The sequence below is a fragment of the Vipera berus genome, assembly GCF_964194415.1.
Source record: "Vipera berus genome assembly, chromosome: 13".
Taxonomy (NCBI): domain Eukaryota; kingdom Metazoa; phylum Chordata; class Lepidosauria; order Squamata; family Viperidae; genus Vipera; species Vipera berus.
In genome coordinates this window covers 17,233,829-17,254,462 of record NC_138216.1, presented here as the reverse complement: position 1 = coordinate 17,254,462, position 20,634 = coordinate 17,233,829, and the positions used below count along the sequence as shown (strand labels likewise).

Genomic DNA, 20,634 nt, shown 5'->3' with positions numbered 1-20,634 from the left:
TGCAACTAAAGGTTCACCCTTTTTAAATCTCTGTCTCAGAAACAAAAAGAAGCCCCACAATCCTTCTTGAGACCAGACGTGGATGCACAGCACTGTTTTCTAGCGAGTTCACAGAAAAGTTACTTTTAATATGTAATAATTACAGTGTCAAGAGTGAAACATGGGCAGCTACGTGCCTCTCCGTTTCAACTTGTCATTAGAGGAAGGTGGGGGGGGGGAAGTATTGGTCTTGGATTTTTATTTGGATATAAAATAATGTTGACATAATGTTGACATTCAGAAGGGGACTGCTATCTGAAAAGGGGCATTTCTTTAAAACAGGGGTCTTCAAACTTGGCCCTTTTATGACTTGTGGACTTCGACTCCCAGAATTCCTCAGCCAGCATTGCAGCCTGAGGAATTCTAGGAGTTGAAGTCCACAAGTCATAAAAGGGCCAAGTTTGAAGAGCCCTGCTTTAAAAGGTTGATGGTTGTAGTAAATATCTTACAGAGAAATCCAGTGCATATTTACTCAAAAGTAAGCCCACTATAATCTTGTTCTCAGATGACTCTGCAGTAACTGATGCAGACATGGGAGAATATATATGTAAATATGACGAAGTCTAAATCTGTATCAACCCTGGGTAAGGACGATAGCAGCCTTATTTTCTGGACAGAAATCAGACACAGTTGTTCTTGGACAGCAAGCAGTGTCCAAGGAACTGTTTCACACATGATGGGTAACAAACCCAGTTTTACAGAGATAAATAACATCCACATGCCATTCAAAAGAAGCAATCAAAAAGGCAAAAAGGAAATCAAAACACCAGAACACCTTCTCACCAGCAATCAACACCAGATAAGCAGAGATTAACGGCAAGATTGACATTCGACCAGGAGTCCCCAACCTTGACAACTTTAAGACCTGTGGACTTCAACTCCCAGAATTCTGGGAGTTGAAGTCCATAGGTCTTAAAGTTGCCAAGGTTGGGGATCCCTGTATTAGACCAACAACAGTAAAGGGCAGCCTAATCGAGGAGTAAACTCTACTCTCTTCTAACACTGATGATGTTACCTAGTCGGGTAATGAAACGTCTGAAAGAAAACGAAAGCTCAGAGAGCACCAAAGACCTTGCAAAACCAGGTTTGCCACAAAGTGCAAACTTAGCCAAAGGGAATCAAAGACAGCAGCCATCAGTTAAAAAAAGAAATAGGTATACACGAAAAATGCAACCCCTGTGAAAAAGGTCTAAAGCTAGGAACAACCCAACAACTGGCACATAGAGGTTGCCTTTTCCTTGGGAGCTCAAGCCCCGAGCAGACTTGCCAATTTGTATTCCTAGAACAACAACCCTATGAGGTAAGAGTCCTGTGTGAAGCAAACTACCCATTTACCAGAACAATCTCTAGACCAGGGGTGTCAAACTCGCAACGTCATGTGACATGTCACGGCATATTGTGACTTTTTTTGCCATTGCCGGCAATGGGGTGGACAGGGTTTTGCTATGATGCATCCGGCCTGCGGGCCGGCAGTTTGACACCCCTGCTTTAGACAGTGAACAAGAACTTTAAAGAGCACAAAACAATTAAAACGAAAAACCATTTAAACAAGGGTGAGGCCTTGATCAAGCTTGCATCCATCAATCAACCACCCCATGCCGGCTCCATTGACATCCTCGTTCCAGTGCCTAAGGGGAAACCCAGGTCTTCACCATGTTTCTGAAGGCCAAGAGAATGGAGACATCTGGATCTCTGTGGGGAGGCTGCCCACCCTGCCAGGTCTAGACCAAGGGTCTTCAAACTTGGCCCTTTTATGACTTGTGGACTGCAACTCCCAGAATTCCTCAGCCAGCGTTGAAGTCCACAAGTCATAAAAGGGCCAAGTTTGAAGACCCCCTGGTCTAGACAAACCAAAATGATGGTGTGGAATCCCCCAAATTAGCCAGCCCAGTAGAGCTCTAAAGGTGACAACCATCACCTTAAGTTGCTTCTAGAAGCCTACCAAGAGCCAGTGCAGTTCACACAGCAGCAGTGACAGACACACAAGGGCATCTGCTTGGAGAGGGGAGGGCAAAAAAGTCAAGATGGCAGCTGTAAAGATCTGATCAAAATTCCACCCCTTTTTACGGGCCTCACAATGTATGTAACCAAGGAGAAGGGCTTTAGCTGAATGGTTGTGGAGACCATTTTGGCTTTTTTGAAACCATCCCTGTGCAGGTCCCTGCAGAGAAATATTTGCCACAGCAACCTAGTGTAAGAAACAATTATAACCATAATAAAGGTGCCATTGGGCATAGTATTGATTTACTTCAAAAAAAACCCTGATAATTTAAGCTCCTCTATCTTTTATCATTCTCACCCAAAACATTTGAAAATATAGCATCTGTTAGATGGATTCTGATGTACTTGGAAAAAGCTAGAAAATACACACTTTATTTTCCATTAATCATTAGGTACTTGAAGAAAACCAAATTAAAAGGGTAATTTATTTTCAAATAAAAATCCACATCACTAAAACTTCTCCTACATCTGAAATGCTAGTACTGGTTAGGCAGTTTTTCAAGAAAGTGTCTTTTTATTTTGAGAAAGGCATGCTGGCCCCGAATTTTAATTCACAGATGTATTTTTAGTATTTATTTATTTATTGTATTTAAATACATTGAGTCCTGGCAGTCTAAACCATAAAATGTGAAAACATAAAACCAAAATATACATTGAAGAATTCCAATGCCACATATTGTAATGCTGCATTATAATGCCAAACAAAAGAGATAAACAAAAAAACAAATTATGTCCTTCAAAAAAGGAATACTCTTCAGAAATTAATGAATATACAAGTAGAAAACAGTCTTTTTCTACCTTCTAATCTAATCCACCTGCAGGGCTGTTTCTCACAATATTCATGCCAGTTTCAATTATTTCAGTCAATCAGTTTAATCTGCTTCTTTCCAGCCATTCTGACTTATGATACATCACAATGTTTCTTTAAACCAATATCTTAAAATATATTAAAATGCATAATGGTTATTCTCCCAACAATTACTTTGATTTGTTCTCTGCATTCTGCATAACGTTACATCTTCCTCTGACAGGCTGATAAAATAAACGAACAATTTTAGCCATGAAATATCCAAATCTCTTTTCCAGTTCTTCTTATTGTATGTGGGTCTGTATTCCATCTATCCTCAATCTAAAACCTTTTGTCCCTAAATTTTTCCTTACTGAATTATTTGCTCCGTTTACCCACAAAAATTTTTTATTACATAATTCTGCATCAACTAAAGAACAGTACTGAAGCTGACAAAGAAATAATCCTGTTCTGTAGAGAGCAATTTCTCATTCAGAAATACGAATTCGTCCTATTTATCCTCCATCTTGTCTTGAAACAGAACTCAAGAGTTGGTAAAATACACAGAAATAGCAACGCATGTGATGACCATGGAAATTCAAAATCTCCTTCTGGGCACCGACCTAAGAAGGGTGGAGAGCAGCGGAAAACTGTCCTTAGGCTTTGCTGCATTTAGAGGGCCTCTCTGGCTGAAACGGCTTAGCCCTCCCAGTTGGATGCCATCACGGCCTTTGCCAGTGGGCCAAACTGCCAGGCTCAGAGAGACATTCCCAAGTGCCTCTGATGCCCCCACCTCTTCCTGAAAGGTCCAGGACCCATAAAAGCCACGTCCCTCCCTCTGAAGCTGCTCCAATGTGTCGGGAGGGCAACTGCCCTATGCCCAGCCAGTGCAGCCTCTGCTGGGTCGCCCACGGTCTTGCATTCCCTCCCCCCCATAAGGATGCCAAGCTCAGGGGACCTGCTGCCTAGGCAGGGAAGGAGACTCGGGGCTTCAAAGTGGGTGAGTCTGCTGTGGGAAATAGAGCCCCTCTATGGGGGGGGGGGGCTCAGGGTAACCCTCCAACCCTCCAGAAAACTCCCTTCTGCTTGGGCCTTTTGTCAAAGCCACCTCCCATTTTCACTTTTTACAAATGCCACACAGTATAATCCCATCCCACGTGCTTCCCATTTGCTAAATTAAAATAGCATTTTTTAAAACTTGAAAATGTCCAAGGAAACTTGGCAGCTACCAAGGGCAGATGTCTCAGATGGGGGGGGTGTGTGTCCATAGTCAAAAAAGTCAAGATTTCAGCCACAATGTCACAACTTTCTGGTCTTTTATGGATGTCCCTAACAAATACAGGTAGTCCTTGACTTACGACCACAAACTGAGCCCAAAATTTATGTTGTTTAGTGAGTTTTGCCCCATTTAATGACTTTTCTTGCCACATTTGTTAAGTAAATCTTTGCAATTGTTAGGTTAGTAACATGGTTGTTAAGTGAATCTGGCTTCCCCATTGACTTGGCTTGTCAGAAGGTCACAAAAGGGGATCACATGACCCCGGGACAGTGCGACCGTCATAAATATGAACCAGTTGCCAATAGTTCGAATTTTGATCAGATGACTATGGAAGGGATGCTGCAACGGTCGTAAATGTGAAAAAGGGTCCTAAGTCACTTTTTTCAGTGCCGTTGTAACTTTGAACAGTCACTAAATGAACTGTTGCAAGTCAAGGACTACCTACAGATTCAATTTCAACCTTTGTCTTGACTTTTTTGACCTGTGACACCCCTGCTCAAGAACCCCAGATGCCAACCCTGTGCTAGATAGCAGCAGCAGCAGCAGCAGCAGGGCTAAAGGGGGAAGTGAGCAGGTGAGGCAGTTCCTGGAAAGTTCCGGGCTGATCCCTCAAGCAGCAAGAGAAAAGGTCGCCATTACCCGATCAGCCACTGAGGAAACTAATACAGGGGAATATTTGTAGCTCAGGGTTGAAATGAGGGGTCCTTGGTGCTCTCTGACCTTGTTTGTTTTTGTTCTGTACCAGCCTGCTACCGGCCCTGCAGAAAAGGCAGGGACAACCCCTTTTACAAGAAGGCAAGAGGCTGGAATTAAGCCTGCGAAGTTTATGAATACAAAAACAAACAGAACAAGACACGAACCAAGAAACAGGGGCTTTTCAAGCGGGAGCCTTCAGCAAACCAGCCCTCCCACGCATTCCCCTTTTATACAGTTCAGGGCGTGGCTTCTCTCTGCCTCCTTCCGAGGTGCCCCATTGCCTTCCTCTGTTTACTCCTGATTGACTGCCTCCTGCGTCGGGCATCCTTGAACAGGGCCAGCTGTGGGTCATCTTCATCCACGCTGTCAGGCTCACAGCTGGGTCTCCGTCGTGACCAGGTGGGAGGGGCCTGGCTGAGGGCTCTGCAGAGCCTCAAGGCCATCATCAGCAAGCTCTTCAACACCCCCCTCCTCCTCTGAGTCGTCCGACCCAACTGCCGAACCCACAGGCTGACCCTGAATCACAACAGTTTTCTTGCAGACATTTCATTACCTAAGATAGGTAGCTTCATCAGTGCTAGTAAGGCGTGAGGTCTGCTGTCAGTTTATAATCTAGCGGCTTGCCTGTCAGTGTTGGTGGGGGGGTGGGGGGTGGTCTTAAGAGAGAGATTCTTCTTAGAGAGCCAAACTCCTCCTCCTCTGTGCAAATCCCCTCCCTTCTAGCACTGATGATGTTACCTAGCTGGGTAATGAAATGTCTGCAAGAAAACAATCAAGCTCAGAGAGCACCAAGGACCCCTCACTCAGGAAACCGGAGGGCAGGATCCGGGATGAGCAAATTTGCCTTTCTTTCCACAAGAATTCACAACACATTTGACCCTCACACAAAGCTTGTGGCAGGGAAAGAAAAAAAAAGGCCAAGCTGCAAAAGCCCTCCAGAGTAAGGGGTGAACCCAAATCTGGATCCATACGGAGCTATGACCTTTTTGTGCAGAATAATTTGGCCTTTTGCCCACCCACTGAAAGGCGTCCGTATCAGGCGGGGCTTTCTCAGAAAAAGATGGAGCCGTTTTAAAGCATCTGCAAGATTTCCCTGTGTGCCTTTGAGTTGTTAGGTGACTTACAAACTAGAGAGAAGACAATTTTCATCCAGTGAATGGTCTGCGATTTAGTTGCTTCACTTTTCCATGTCTGTTTAATTTATTTATATAGATGTCCAACTCACACAAAATGACTCCAGATGGCATGCAATGTTAAAAATCCAGTTAAAAATTCACCACTCCCCCACCCCAAGAGTTTAGCATACTTCTATTGGATAAGTGGTCACTATTGTGTAAATCAGTGATTCTCACACCTTGGCACCATGAAGATGCGTGGACTTCAACTCCCAGAATTCCTCAACCAGCATAGCCAGCAAAACACTGGTGCAGATGACAGTAGAAGAAGTAGATTTTCTTCTCCTGCTCACCTGTATCCAATTCTCAGAAACCACCTGGACACGTTTCTGCAATTTTCTTGGCAACGTTTGTCAGAACTGGCTTGCCATTCCAAGGGCTGAGAGAAAATGGCTGGCCCAAGGTCCCCCAGCTAGCCTTGTGCCCAAGGTGAGACTAGAACTCATGGCCTCCTGGTTTCTAGCCCGGTCCCTTCACCACTGCACCAGATCAGCTCTCAAAAGGAGAGAGATTTCGCTGTAAATTTCGTTTCTTTTATTTTATGGTACTTTATCTTCAGTAGACCAATCCAAATCTAACTTTACAAACAAAACCAAAGTGGGAAGAAGAAAATGCAGAAAAGTAGGGGGGCGGGGGGGGGGAAGAGAGCTGACATTCATTTAAATGATTAAAACAACATAGTCCTGTGCTGCCAAAACAACATTCAATTCAGCTCTGAATATACTGACGAACTTTCCATTTAGTTCTGGCTAGAAGCATGATATAATGTGTTTGTTATGTTCAACCAGGCCTAGTTTACGACTGCATCTATCTTTCAGACCCAACAATCAAACCCTTCAGAATCGTCTTCTCAAAGGCTGGAGACATGCCTAACTTCCCCAGCACAGACAGACAGACAGACAGAGATACACACAGATACACACATACATACACACACACACACACACACACACACACAGAGAGAGAGAGAGAGAGAGAGAGAGAGAGAGAGAGAGAGAGAAGCAATGCCTAATTTAGCCTTCATGCTAAGGAGCTGATGCGCCAACATCCGTGGTGGCCATCAGGACTGCAAAGCTCCCGCAGGCCTAGCAGATACTCACCAGATTGCCTACTTTAGCAAAGATTAGTTACAGGTAGTCCTTGAATTACAACCACAGTTGAGCCCAACATTTCTGTTGCTAAGCAAGACAGTTGTAAGGGACTTTTGCTCCATTTTACGATCTTTCCTGCCACAATTATTAAATGAATCACTGCAGTTGTTAGGTTAGTAACACAGTTGTTAAATGGATCTGGCTTCCCCGTTGACTTTGCTTGTCAGGAGGGTGCAAGAAGCGTTCACATGACCCTGGGATACTGCAATGGTCATAAATAGGAGTCAGATGCCAAGCATCTGAATTTTGATCACGTGCCCATGGGGATGCTGCAACGGTCGTAAGCGTGAAACGGAACTCCAGTGCCATTGTAACTTTCGAGGACTACCTGTATAACTTTAGGAGGATATCACGACAGTGTAGGAATACGGGAAGTGCTTTTTGTCTGGCAAATATAATGACAGCCAATCTCAGCCAAATCACTTTTCAGAAATCCCGACAAGCATTTCAACAGCAGCAAAATGTTAGCAATCTCTGTCTCAGATTTTTGCAGATCAGAATGATATTCTTCAAATAACACCATTTAAATGTTCTTTTTTTAAAAAAAATTACACCATCTTCCATCTGCAGTGCCTCTCACTGTCTAACCATGGGGTCAACAGCAGCACAGCCCAACAGTTTCTGGGGCCCCTTTAAACTCATTTATGAACTGTCCCCTGTAAACTTCTCAAAAACTGATTAGGTGGTTCCGTTCTACTCCTGTCTTCTTCCTATAGGATGCAAACATTCCTACAGGACAGGCTGGAACACAACTAAATCCATTAGGAAATAACTACAAGTAGTCCTTGACCTATGACCACAACTGAGCCCAAATTTTTTGTTGCTAAGTGAAACATTTGTTCCATTTTACAACCTTTTGTGCCACAGATATTAAGTGAATAAATGCAGTTGTTAAGTACAGTGGGGGGGGGGAATTATTTGATTCCCCTGCTGATTTTGTAAGTTTGCCCACTGACAAAGAAATGAGTTGTCTATAATTTTAATGGTAAGTTCATTTTAATAGGGAGAGACAGAATAACATAAAAATATCCAGAAAAACAAAAAAGTTATAAATTGTTTTGCATTTTAATGAGCGAAATAAGTATTTGATCCCCTATCAATCAGTAAGATTTCTGGCTCCCAGGTGTCTTTTATACAGGTACTGAGCTGAGATTAGGAGCGCTCTCTTAAAGGGAGCTCCTAATCTCTGCTCGTTACCTGTACAAAAGACACCTGTCCACAGAAGCAATTAATCAGATTCCAAACTCCACCATGGCCAAGACCAAAGAGGTGTCCAAGGATGTAACGGACAAGATTGTAGACCTACACAAGGCGGAAATGGGCTACAAGACTATTGTCAAGCAGCTTGGTGAGAAGGTGACAATAGTTGGTGCGATTATTCGCAATTGGAAGAAACACAAAATAACTGTCAATCTCCCTCGGTCTGGGGCTCTGTGCAAGATCTCACCTCGTGGAGTTTCAGTGATCATGAGAACGGTGAGGAATCAGCCGAGAACTACACGGGAGGATCTTGTCAATGATCTCAAGGCGGCTGGGACCATAGTCACCAAGAAAACAATTGGTAACACACTACGCTGTGAAGGACTGAAATCCTGCAGCACCCGCAAGGTCCCCCTGCTCAAGAAAGTACACATACAGGCCCCTCTGAAGTTTGCCAATGAACATCTGAATGATTCAGAAGACAACTGAGTGAAAATGTGGTCAGATGAGACCAAAATTCAGCTCTTTGGCATCAACTCAACTTGCCATGTTTGGAGGAGGAGGAATGCTGCCTGTGACCCCAAGAACACCATCCCCACTGTTAAACATTATGCTTTGGGGGTGTTTTTCTGCTAAGGGGACAGGACAACTTCATTGCATCAAAGAGACAATGGACAGGGCCATGTACCGTCAAATCTTGGGTGAGAACCTCCTTCCCTCAGCCAGGGCATTGAAAATGGGTCGTGGATGGGTATTCCAGCATGACAATGACCCAAAACCCACGGCCAAGGCAACAAAGGAGTGGCTCAAGAAGAAGCACATTAAGGTCTTGGAGTGGCCCAGCCAGTCTCCAGACCTTAACCCCATAGAAAATCTGTGGAGGGAGCTGAAGGTTCGAGCTGCCAACGTCAGCCTCAAAACCTTAATGACTTGGAGAGGATCTGCAAAGAGGAGTGGGACAAAATCTCTCCTGAGCTGTGTGCAAACCTGGTGGCTGTGATTGCCATCAAGTACTAAGTCATGTTTTGCGAGGGGTCAAATACTTATTTCACTCATTAAAATGCAAATCAATTTATAACTTTTTTGAAATGAGTTTTTCTGGATTTTTTTGTTGTTATTCCGTCTCTCACTGTTAAAATAAATCTACCATTAAAATTATAGACTGATCATTTCTTTGTCAGTGGGCAAATGTACAAAATCAGCAGGGGATCAAATAATTTTTTCCCCCCCCACACACTGTAAGTAACATGTTTGTTAAGTGAATCTGGCTTCCCCACTGAATTTGTTTGTCAGAAGGTCACAAAAAGTGATCACATGATCCTGGGACACTGCAACTGTTATAAATGAGTCAGCTACTAAGCATCGATTTTTGATCACGTGACTATGTGGATTCAGCAACGGTTGTAAGCGTGAAAAATGGTCATAAGTCAACTTTTTTCAGTGCCATTGTAATTTTGAAGAGTAAGTGAACCGTTGTAAATCGAGGAGTGCCTGTACTGTAACTACAAGAATGTAGGTGGTGTTACTGACAAGAGGTCCCAAGCAGACTCCATTTTACACTCCCTGGCGCCATTAGCCTTGCGATGCGCCATCTTGAAAGTAACTGAAAACAGAGCTAAACTTAAAGAACGAAAGAAACTTTACACATACACCAGCCTGATGAATACAATGTTTTAAAAATGCAGGAGCCCAAGACAACCAAAGTTTTTCCCTCCAGTCCCTTCCACTTTCCTGGGGTCAAGGAGGCCCCGCTCACCCGTTCTCCCCCCCCATTTTATCCATCTGCATCTTGCCAAGGAAAGAGGAAACGTTCCTGACCCCACAAAGCAGGTGGAGATCTGTGGAGGAAGGAGAGTTGGCCCCACTTTGCAACGGGGAAGGTTTTCCCCCATCTCCCCAACTGGTTCAGGATCTAGCAAGGAAACTCAGGGGCCACATCAGCTCCAAGCAAGGCTGCTGTCTTCCTGCCAAGATGAATTAGTGGAAAGAGATTTGGGGGGGGAGTCCAAGGGTATGGGGGCTTTGAGGGAGGCTGGATGGGCACACTCGCCGGCTACCCGTCCTCAGAACATCCAGGCTGCTTCATCCGGGGCTTCTGGAGCCGGTGAGGGTGGGTGGGCGTGCAAGGGGGCAACCGTCTGCCACCATGCAAGGCAAAAACATCCCAGAGCAGAACCGTCAGGTCGGGGCCCCCTCCCCAAGGGCCAGTCAGGATGCCCCAAGGAAGGACCGCAAGGAGCATCTTCCCGGGCCAACCAGACCCGGAGACTCAAGCGCTTCTCCCCAACTTGGAAAGCCCATCATCCGGGGGAGCTTTCAGAGGCCCGGAAGGCAAAGCCCCCTCAGGCCCAGGGCCCCATGCGAGGAGCTGCCCCCCCCCGCCCATTGACTCTCCAGCTTGGCTCGAGCAAGATAGACAGCCCCGAGAGGCGGAGGGTCCATTTACGCGCCAGCCAGCGCCGCGCGAGGCCCGCGATCCACCCTCCCCCGCTGCCCGCTGGCAGCTGGCTTGCAGGCGGCGGCGCTCGTCTGCCGGCGGCTCCGGTGGCGGGGAGTTCCAAAGGCGGCGGCGGCGGCAGATGCCAGGCCAAAGACCCCCCCGCCCGCCCGCCCGCCCCTACTCACAGCGCGACGGTGCCGGCGGGCCAGGCCGGTGCGGGCGGCAGCTCCAAGCCGCGGGCGGCGCAGTCCACGGCGCAGGCGGCGCTGCCCAGGGCGCGGCAGGCGCAGTCGGGCCCGCAGGGCGGCTGGCACCCGCGCGGGGTGGCGCTGGCCCCGGCCAGCCCGCCGCCCAGCAGGCAGCACAGCAGGCACCAGCGCCGCCAGCCCGGGGCCGCCGCCGAGGAGGGCGACGAGGCGGCGGCGGCCGAGGCGCGACGGGGGCCGGGCCGGCGCCCGCGGCCGTTGGTTCTCGGCGGCCGGAGGCAGCGCCGGGCAGGCATCGCTTCAGCGCGGGCACGGCATGGCTGCTGCGCCCGGGCCGCCCCTCCGCTCGCTGGCTCGAAGGCAGCGCCCGCCCCGCCGCCTCGCCCACGCCCCCCGGCCCCGCGGAGGGGACGGCCGCCCGCGCCCCGCCCGCCCGCCCGCCTTCCCAGCCCCGGCAGGAAGGAAGCAAGGCCGGCCGGCCGGCGGACCGCCACGGCAGCAGCAGCAGCAGCAGCGCCGACCCTCGGGCTCGCCCTGCGGGGACGCCCCCGGCCCGGCTCCCCCACGGGAGCCCGCGGAACCCAGGCCCGACCCCTCCCCGCGCCCAAGACGCCCCGCCGGCCCTTGGGCCCCGCGGAGCCGAGAGCCGCCCCGGCCGAAGGTCCGGCGCCAAGTGGCCCTCGCGGCGCAAAGCAGCCGAGGGTGGGGGACCCCCGCCGGACCCCCTTTGTCCCTCAAAGGGTGTGTGTGTGTGTGTGCGCCCCCTCCCCCGATGAGATTCGGGCGACGTTTCGCCAAGAGGAGGAACGCGGGCGGGCGGGGGGGCTGGAAAGTCCAGCGCTGGGAGCCCTTTGCACCGCGGCCCGCCTTCATGCACCCCGATCTTGCCCAGGGGCTGAAGCGCTGCTTTGGAAACAAAGAATTGTTTTTAAATGAAGACACCAAGTTGAAAAAAATAGTTTGCGTTTAATGGAAGCGATTTCAATGGTTAAAAGGCAACCAGTCAGTCCAGGAAATACACTTACAAGCCTTTCCCAAGCCAGATACTAACAGTAATAGTAACAATATAACAGGGTAGAAAGGAACCTTGGAGGTCATCTATCTAACCCAACCTCTGCTCAACTAGAAAACCATCTACCGTCCCTGGCAACCCAGTCTGAAAAACTTCCAGTGATGGAGCCTCCACAACTTCTGAAGGCAAACTGTTCCACTGATTAACTGTTCTCACTGTTAGGAAGTTTCTCCTTATTTGCAGGTTGCTTCTCTCTGATTAGTTTCCATCCGTTGCTTCTTGTCTTGCCTTCGGGTGCTTTGGAGAGCAGGTGGACCCCCTCTTGTGACTGCCCCTCAAGTACTGGAAGGCTGCTATCTTGTCACTCCTAGTCCTTCTCTTCATTAGACTACATACCCAGGTCTTGCAACCACTCATTGTATGTTCTTTATTTTTTATTTATTTATTTTACTGGATGTATGTATGTATGTATTGCACATGCAGATGGTTTGGGAAAGGTTGTCAGAGGAGACCAATGGGAACGGTGGGAAGCCATCTCTCTGGCAAGAAAAACATTGATACTTTCTGAAGATCAACTGGTTCTAGATCTTTTGGTCTCGTCCATCGTCCCCCACATCTGGTCTTTCCAAGCTGGGAAGCAGGTGATTTTCTTCCTGAGATAAGGGGGTTCACAGGAACAGCAAAGCCTTGTCCTTCTGTCAGGCCTTACATCTCCTTTGAACCCAACCCATAAATCAATGCCAGGTACCTACAGAAATACAAAGGTAGCATTCTTTGGAGGGCAAAGAAAGAGAATTCACGAGAGGAATCTTTCTCTACAGCCTACTGTTTAATGGCACATAAGGGGTGAAAGAGGAAGCCTATTGCAATGCCTTCTACATGGGGCTACTCTTGAAAACTGCTCGGAAATTACAACTGGTCCAGAACACATTACATGTTACATGTTTTTTGTGTGAGCTGTACTCCCAGTTTCCTTCTGGGGGCAGTTCAAGGTGCTAGTTCTCACCTTTAAAGCCATGAAGCATGGTTATTTGCAGGACTGCCTCTACCTTACAGCATCCACCTGATCAGAGACAGTGGGCATACTCCATCCCCTTCTCTGAAACCTTGTCAGCTAGTGAGACCTGAGAATTGTGCTTTTACGTGGCTGCCCCAACTTGTGGAACACCTTCCCACCAGTGATTTGACAGCCCACAACTTCTAGCCTGTCAGAAGGTCATTAAGATGGGGGTTTTTATTACTGAGATGTACAAACAGAAGGTATGGGAGAAGGGTAGCTGAAGCTGCTGTGGTCATCCCAAGAGAGTTTTCATTTTGTTTTACAACTTTTAATGATTTTTATTATTGTTTTATTTATTGTTTTATGGTGCTTGTGAGCAGCCCAGAGCTGCTTAAGATGAATGGCAATATAAATATTTTAAATGAATAAATAAATTATTGTAAGTAAAAATACAGTTAGCCGCAAAACTAATTTAAATGCTGTCAGATTAGGATACATAAATAACTATATAAGGGGGGGACTGTAAAACCATGTTAATCATAAGCAAATCCAATACTGTACATAACATTTTCCCAGTCAGCAAATCTAAAAAGAGCTACACAGAATAGAGCTACACAAAATAGCAACAAGAGCCTTTCTAATTCTGGTCAAATAAACCGACTTTATATTCCTTCCTTTTAAACAAAACAATCCTGCTCTCGCATCCATTCAGATGATTGTTGATCCTTGTTTCAAATTTCCTCAAAACTTTAAACAACCTCTTTTATAAGTCCAGTAAAAGGAAAATACTCCAAATGATATATGAGATTGTAATTTTTACTTCTGAATTTTTAAAGTCACATCCAGATTTTCTTTATATCTAATTGCAAAATCTTGTTCATGTTGTTTCTGGATATACTTTATTGCATATTTTTTCTCTAACATCTAGGAACAGATTGTTCCCAAGAAGACACAACATAGCTGATATTATTGATTCAATGCCCCAATGTGCAGTTCCTCAAAAATGTCGCCGAACACCATTATAGCTTATTTTGTTATGTCTCAAATATTAGAAAATAGTTTTCCTTTCCTTACAAAAATTCACCTATCCTTTAAAATTAATTTCAAAAACTTCATGTCTGAAGTCCAGTATTATTATGTTTTCTCACCCATTTAAAACTTAATAAAGCCAAAACTTTGACTTGCTTGTTGTTTATTTTAAATTCTTAAAAGTTACAAAGATGCATCTTCATATTTTTATACAGGTACTCCTCGACTTACAACAGTTCATTTACTGAAAGTTCAAAGTTACAACTTCATTGGAAAAAGTGGTTTATGATTATTTTTCACACTTATGACCGTTGCACGGTAACGTGATCAAAATTCAGACAATTGGCAAAATTCAGACAGTTGGCATTTATAACGATTGCATTGTCTTGGGGTCATGTGATAGATCACCTTTTGCGACTTTCTGACAAGCAAAGTTCTCTGGGTGAACCATGTTCACTTAACAACCATGTGACTAACTTAACTGCAATGATTCACTTAACAACTGTGTTGAGAAAGGTCATAGAATGAAGCAAAACTCACTTAACAAATGCCTTGCTTAGCAACAGAAATTTTGGGCACAATTGTGGCCTTAAGCCAACGACTACCTGTATTAAGGATTCAATGCATTCACCCAGTGTTCCACCCTTGTCATTTGTAAGTGTCTTACTTCTCTAAAGCAGTTAATCTGCACTTTCCACATGTGGTTAGCAAAGGAAATGCAAACTTTGAAAGGCTCTGGGGCAAGCATGGTGAATTCCCTCGCCTCCTGGTTCTCCCATCCTCTGGAGACTGCTGCTGTGCAGGCTCTTTGTGAGAAGCAACCACATGGAGTACAGGTTGGGCATCCTCTTGCATCCTTTCTTTATCCAGAGAGGGTTGGAGTAGCCGTTCTGCTCATCGATTCCCTGCCCTTAACTGTAAACATGGCTCTGCTTCTTCAGTTCACCATCCTTTCCTGGAAGTGTGTCCATTTTGTATGATTTATGTTTATGCTGCAACAGCTAATGCAGAAGAGGAGGCATTTTTATGGTCATGTTTAGTCTGAAGTTGACAGAACGTGTAAGATTGTAGTTTGAGACTGGAATGCCAAATTGGAGACATTAAGGATGAAAACATAATCGGAACAATTATGGAAATAAAAATGAAGCAGGAGAAAAATGTACAAGTTTCTGGTTTCTTGGATTGCTAACACAAGCTTCCAACAATCAAAATGACGTCTAATACGTGTGGACATCTAGCTGGAATACCCAGAAAATAAACTGAATATATTATTTCTAGAAGGAGATGGAACAGTTTAGATATAACAGCAAACACATAACCAGGGGGTGATTGTAGAATAGATCACAGACTACTCACATGCAAGTTCCAAGTCAAACTAAAGTAGGAAAAGCCAACCAGTTCCACGACATCATCTTGAACACATGCCAATCATTTGCAAGGAGAACATCAGGAATTATTTTAAAACTCTGAACTTCATAGATAGGAAGCCATAGGAACTGTGTAATGCATCAAAAAAGTTGTTAAAGATGAACACAAAAAGAGACTGACAAAGGCCAAAGAAACAGAAGAAAGCAAATCAAATGTCAGAACACAGGAGGGAAACTTGTCAAGAAGAGAAGCTGAAATCAGGAATGACAAAGATCTCAAGAAGGAACGGAACAAACGATTTCAGGGCGCTGCATTGCAAGGAATTTAAGCAGAAATACAAATTCTGTAAAGACATCAAAGTGGAAGCAGACACTGAAAACAAGTTTTCCATCGGATCTGAAAAGGAAACACGGAAGGAGGTCAAATTGATATGCGAAAGGATGCCAATGGACAGTTAACAACTAATTTAAAGAAGATTAGACAAAGTTAGAAGAAATACTGCTACTCTTTGACCTATAATCAGACAGTTGTTCCTCTGTCCTAGTCCTATTAGACCCCTCAGCGGCTTTCGATACCATCGACCATGGTATCTTACTGCGGCGTCTCGGGGGGTTGGGAGTGGGAGGCACCGTTTTTACGGTGGTTCTCCTACCTCTTGGGACGTTCGCAGTCGGTGTTGGCAGGAGGGCAGAGGTCGGCCTCGAGGCCTCTCATTTGTGGAGTTCCTCAGGGGTCGGTCCTGTCGCCTCTCCTGTTCAACATCTATATGAAGCCACTGGGTGAGATCATTCGTGGTTTTGGGGTTGGGTATCATCAATATGCTGATGATACCCAGCTTTTCATCTCTACCCCAAACCACCCCAGTGATGCCCTCAAGGTGATGTCCCGTTGTCTGGAGGCGGTTCGGATCTGGATGGGGAGGAACAGGCTTCGGCTCAATCCCGACAAGACTGAGTGGCTGTGCGTGCCGGCATCTCGGGAAATTCAGATTATTCCACTTCTAATCATGGGGGTGAGGTATTACCCCCTGTAGATAGGGTTCGCAACTTGGGTGTCCTAGATTCACAGCTCTCCTTGGAAGATCATATAGGAGCTGTGACTAGGGGGGCCTTCGCCCAGGTTCACCTAGTGCGCCAGTTGCGGCCCTATCTGGACCGGGATGCCTTGCGTACAGTCACTCATGTGCTCGTGACCTCTCGTTTAGACTACTGCAATGCTCTCTACATGGGGCTGCCCTTGAGGACTACTCGGAGGCTTCAGCTGGTGCAGAATGCGGCCGCGCAAGTGGTAGTGGGGGTTTCCCGATACTCCCATGTAACACCTCTACTCCGCGAGCTGTGTTGGCTCCCGGTTGCCCTCCGGGTGAGATTCAAGGTGCTGGTAATGACCTATAAAGCCCTAAATGGCATGGGTCCGGATTACTTACGGGAGCACCTGCTGCCGGCATCAACTTCCCTTTGTCCAGTGCGCTCCCACAGAGAGGGCCTCCTCAGGGTGCCGTCGGTCAAAGAGTGTCGACTGGTGACCCCCAGGGGGAGGGCGTTCTCTGTGGGCGCGCCAGACCTTTGGAACCGTTTACCGGTTGAGCTCCGGATGGCTCCTGACCTTCGCTCCTTCCGCCGTGACCTAAAAACTTAGTTATTTGAACAAGCCGGCCTGGTCTGATGGGTTTGGGGTATTTTAATATTAATTTTATTATTTTTTATTGTAATTGGGCTACATTATTTAATTCTTTCTTAACTTTTGTACATTGTATTTTTATTGTATTTATTGCCCTGTACACCGCCCTGAGTCCTTCGGGAGAAGGGCGGTATAGAAATTAAATTAAAATTATTATTATTATTATTATTATTATTATTATTATTATTATTATTATTATTATTATTATTTAACAATTTGAAGTTACAACAACACTGAAAATAGTGACTTATGACTAGTCCTCACACTTAAGAGCATTGCCGCCTCCCCATAGTCACATGATCAAAATTTGGCAACTGGCATGCATTTATGACAATGGTGGCATCCTGGGGTCATGTGATCACCATCTGTGATGTTCCCAGCCAGGTTCTGACAAGCAAAATCAAGTGAGAGAAGCCAAATTCACTTAATGACTGTGTGATTCGCTTAGCAATTGTAATGATTCACTTAGCAGCCATAGCTGCTAGTAGAGAACAATTTCCCTCAATTGCTACGAAGGAGAAGGAAATCTTTTTCCTTTGAAGGATTCCACTGCAGATTGGGAGTCAACACTGGGACGCATCAGTGTTTTATTTTTGAAATAAAAGAGGCAAGTCAAGGAATACTTAAAGACAGATTTATTCTTCATGTTTTTTTTTAAGTTACTAATTTCCTCCTGGCTAAAATGGGGCCATGTATCTGCAAACATTAGGCCCCGGGAGGATAGAACATCAGATGTATGACTCCAGTCTTGCCCAACTCCTCCCCAGGCTAAATTATGATTTAGATGAAAGAATAGAAGGGGAACTCATCAAATTTGCAGACAAGACTGGAATAGCCAACACCCCAGAAGATAGGCTCAAGATCCAAATGGATCTTGGCAGACTTGAGCAGTGGCCCCTATCTAACAAAATGAAACTCTATGTAGAGAAAAGTAGGGTTTTACACTAAGGCAAGAAAAATCAAATGTACAGGCATAGATTCGACAAAATCTGGCTCAACAGCAGTAACTGTGAGAGAGACCTTGAAGTCCTAGTGGACAATCACTTAAATATGAGCCAACGGTGTGCAGCAGTAGTCAAAAAAGCTAATGCGATCCTAGCTTGCATTAACAGAGGGGTAGAATCGAGATCACATGAAATATTAATATCGCTTTATAAAGTCTTAGTAAGACCACACTTAGAATACAGCATTCAGTTTTGGTCACCATATTATAAAAAAGGTGTTGAGGCTCGAAAGAGTGCAGAAAAGAGCAACAAAGATGATTATGGGGCTGGAGGCCAAAACATATGAAGAACGGTTGCAAGAATTGGGTAGGTCTAGTTTAATGAAGAGAAGGATTAGGGGTGACATGATAGCATCTTTGAATATTTTTTAAAAAACTATTTTATTAGTTTTCTATATTTACAATTCATAGGAGCTTGGTAAACAACATGTTGTCTGGGTCCATTTGTTTTAGTTAATAATACACATTAAATTCCTAATGTCTAGCCCATTTTTCCAGCATCTTCCAATATTTGAGGGGCTGCCACAAAGAAGAGGGAGTCAAGCTATTCTCCAAAGCACCTGAAGGCAGGACAAGAAGCAACGGATGGAAACTAATCAAAGAGAGAAGCAACCTGGAACTAAGGAGGAATTTCCTGGCCGTGGGAACAATTAACCAGTGGAAGGGCTTGCCTCCAAAAGTTGTGGGTGCTCCATTACTGGAGGCTTTTAAGAATAGACTGGACAGCCACTTTTCTGGAATAGTACAGGGTTGTCTGCTTGAGCAGGGGGTTGGACTAGAAGACCTCCAAGGTCCCTTCCAATTCTGTTATTCGTTCTCGTTGCTGCCGTTCAGCAGTTTAGGATACATGCACAACCTGTCTTGCCATTTCTCCCGGGCTTTAGGAAAGACCTGCTAGAATAAGTGTGTGTGTGTGTGTGGTGGGGGAGGCTGTTGCTCTTTTATCTCTTCCTGGGGGAGCAGTCATAGCACCAGGGGAGAAATGAGCAGGCTGCCTGCAGACGTAAAAAAGTTGAAGGTGGAGATCCTTGTCAAATCCCACCGGAAAAAGACTGATGTATGCATTCTTGCAAAAGTCTGTGGTGGGAACCGTTTTCTTGTGCATTCTGCCATCATGTGGAAGAAAGGGAAGGCGTTCATCCCGGCTTGTTCAATGTTTCATGAGAGAGGCCACCAGGATCTTTGGAGAGTTCTGAAAAGGCCTCGATGTTCTGTTCTGTGCAGCTTTTCTTGTGTGAAAGGAAAGCATCCCTGGTGGTTTCACTCCCACGATGTTCTTTGGGATTTGTTCACTCAGCAAGAGGTAGCAACAGCATCCGCTTTGCTTCCTTGGCAGAAAAACATCAGGGACGGATGGCCTGTGAATAAAAGAAAGGAAGAACAGAATTGGGCTTCATTGGACTTCTGGACAGGGGGAACGCATGTTTTTCCTGGGTGAAAGCAATTCAAATGGGGTCCCAGGGACCATCATGCAGAAGAATTGGCTTGGTAAGGACAAAGGGAAAATAATAATAATAATAATAATAATAATAATAATAATAATAATAATAATAATAATAATAACAACAACAACAACAACAACAACAACAACAACAACAACAATGACATTGACGACGACGATGATGTTGAAAGGGACCTTGGAGATCATCTAATCCAACCCCCTGCCCAGGCAGGAAACCCTATACCAATTCAGACAAATGGCTGTCCAATCTTCTTAAAGACTTCCAGTGTTGGAGCACCCACAACTTCTGGAGGCAAGTTATTCCATTGCTTGATTGCTCTCACCATTAGGAAATTTCTCCTTAGGTCTAGGTTGCTTCTCTCTTTGGTTAGTTTCCATCCATTTGATTTAATTACCTTTGCAGCTTACTTAAATTAAATGCCAGTATGACTACTCTCCCACACTTAACACAGTCCCCCTTTCGTTGCACTAAAAACGGTGAAATGTTAACACATTTTGCAGCCTTTGCTGGCCTCACCCAAGGCTTTTGGGGGTCACATGATGTCCTGATATTTACTATTGATTGTTGTTATTTAATACATTTTGAAACCATTTCATCTTTAAAAAAACTCAAAGCATTTTCAAACAGAGAAGCCTAAAAGTTGCACTCTTCTATGTTAGTGGGTGCCACACTTGATTGTTGGTTCTCGACTTTTTGCTTTCCTCTGTAACAACATGTGTGCCAAATGAGTTTCCACAAAGTTTCACGTCTATGGAGATCCTCAGTCGTCCAGGTCATGGTTGTCCCAAAAGTGCTTTTTCAAGAGGCAACTGGACTTTCTGGTTTTTCTTTGAAGACATTTCACTTCTCATCCAAGAAGCTTCTTCAGCTCTGACTGGATAGTGGGGAATGGAAGGATTTATACTTCTTGCAGACAACTGGTCATTTGTATTCTTTTAGAGAGTTTTTGAGGCCACTTGGATGTTTGTCTGTGTCCTCAGGGTCACCTCAGTAGTGCAAATGGGCATGGGACCTTCTTAGAACTGCTGAAAGGACTGTGTTGTAGACTGGAGATAGATGATGTCATATCCCTCCCCCCACCCTCTGTTGAGAGGGCTGTTCAATT

At 45.4% G+C, this 20,634-nt stretch overlaps 1 protein-coding gene across 1 annotated transcript in view; it reads right to left on the bottom strand.

Annotated features, from left to right (window-relative positions):
• Positions 1–11,270, bottom strand: part of LOC308674096 (polycystin-1-like) — a gene marked incomplete at its 5' end in the record, with an annotated part of 192,725 nt that extends 181,455 nt beyond the window's left edge. Inside the window, one exon of the mRNA XM_081338298.1 lies at positions 10,954–11,270. Coding sequence (XP_081194424.1) covers positions 10,954–11,270 — 317 coding nt within the window. The remainder of the gene's footprint in view (positions 1–10,953) is intronic.
• Between the last annotated feature and the right edge of the window lie 9,364 nt (positions 11,271–20,634).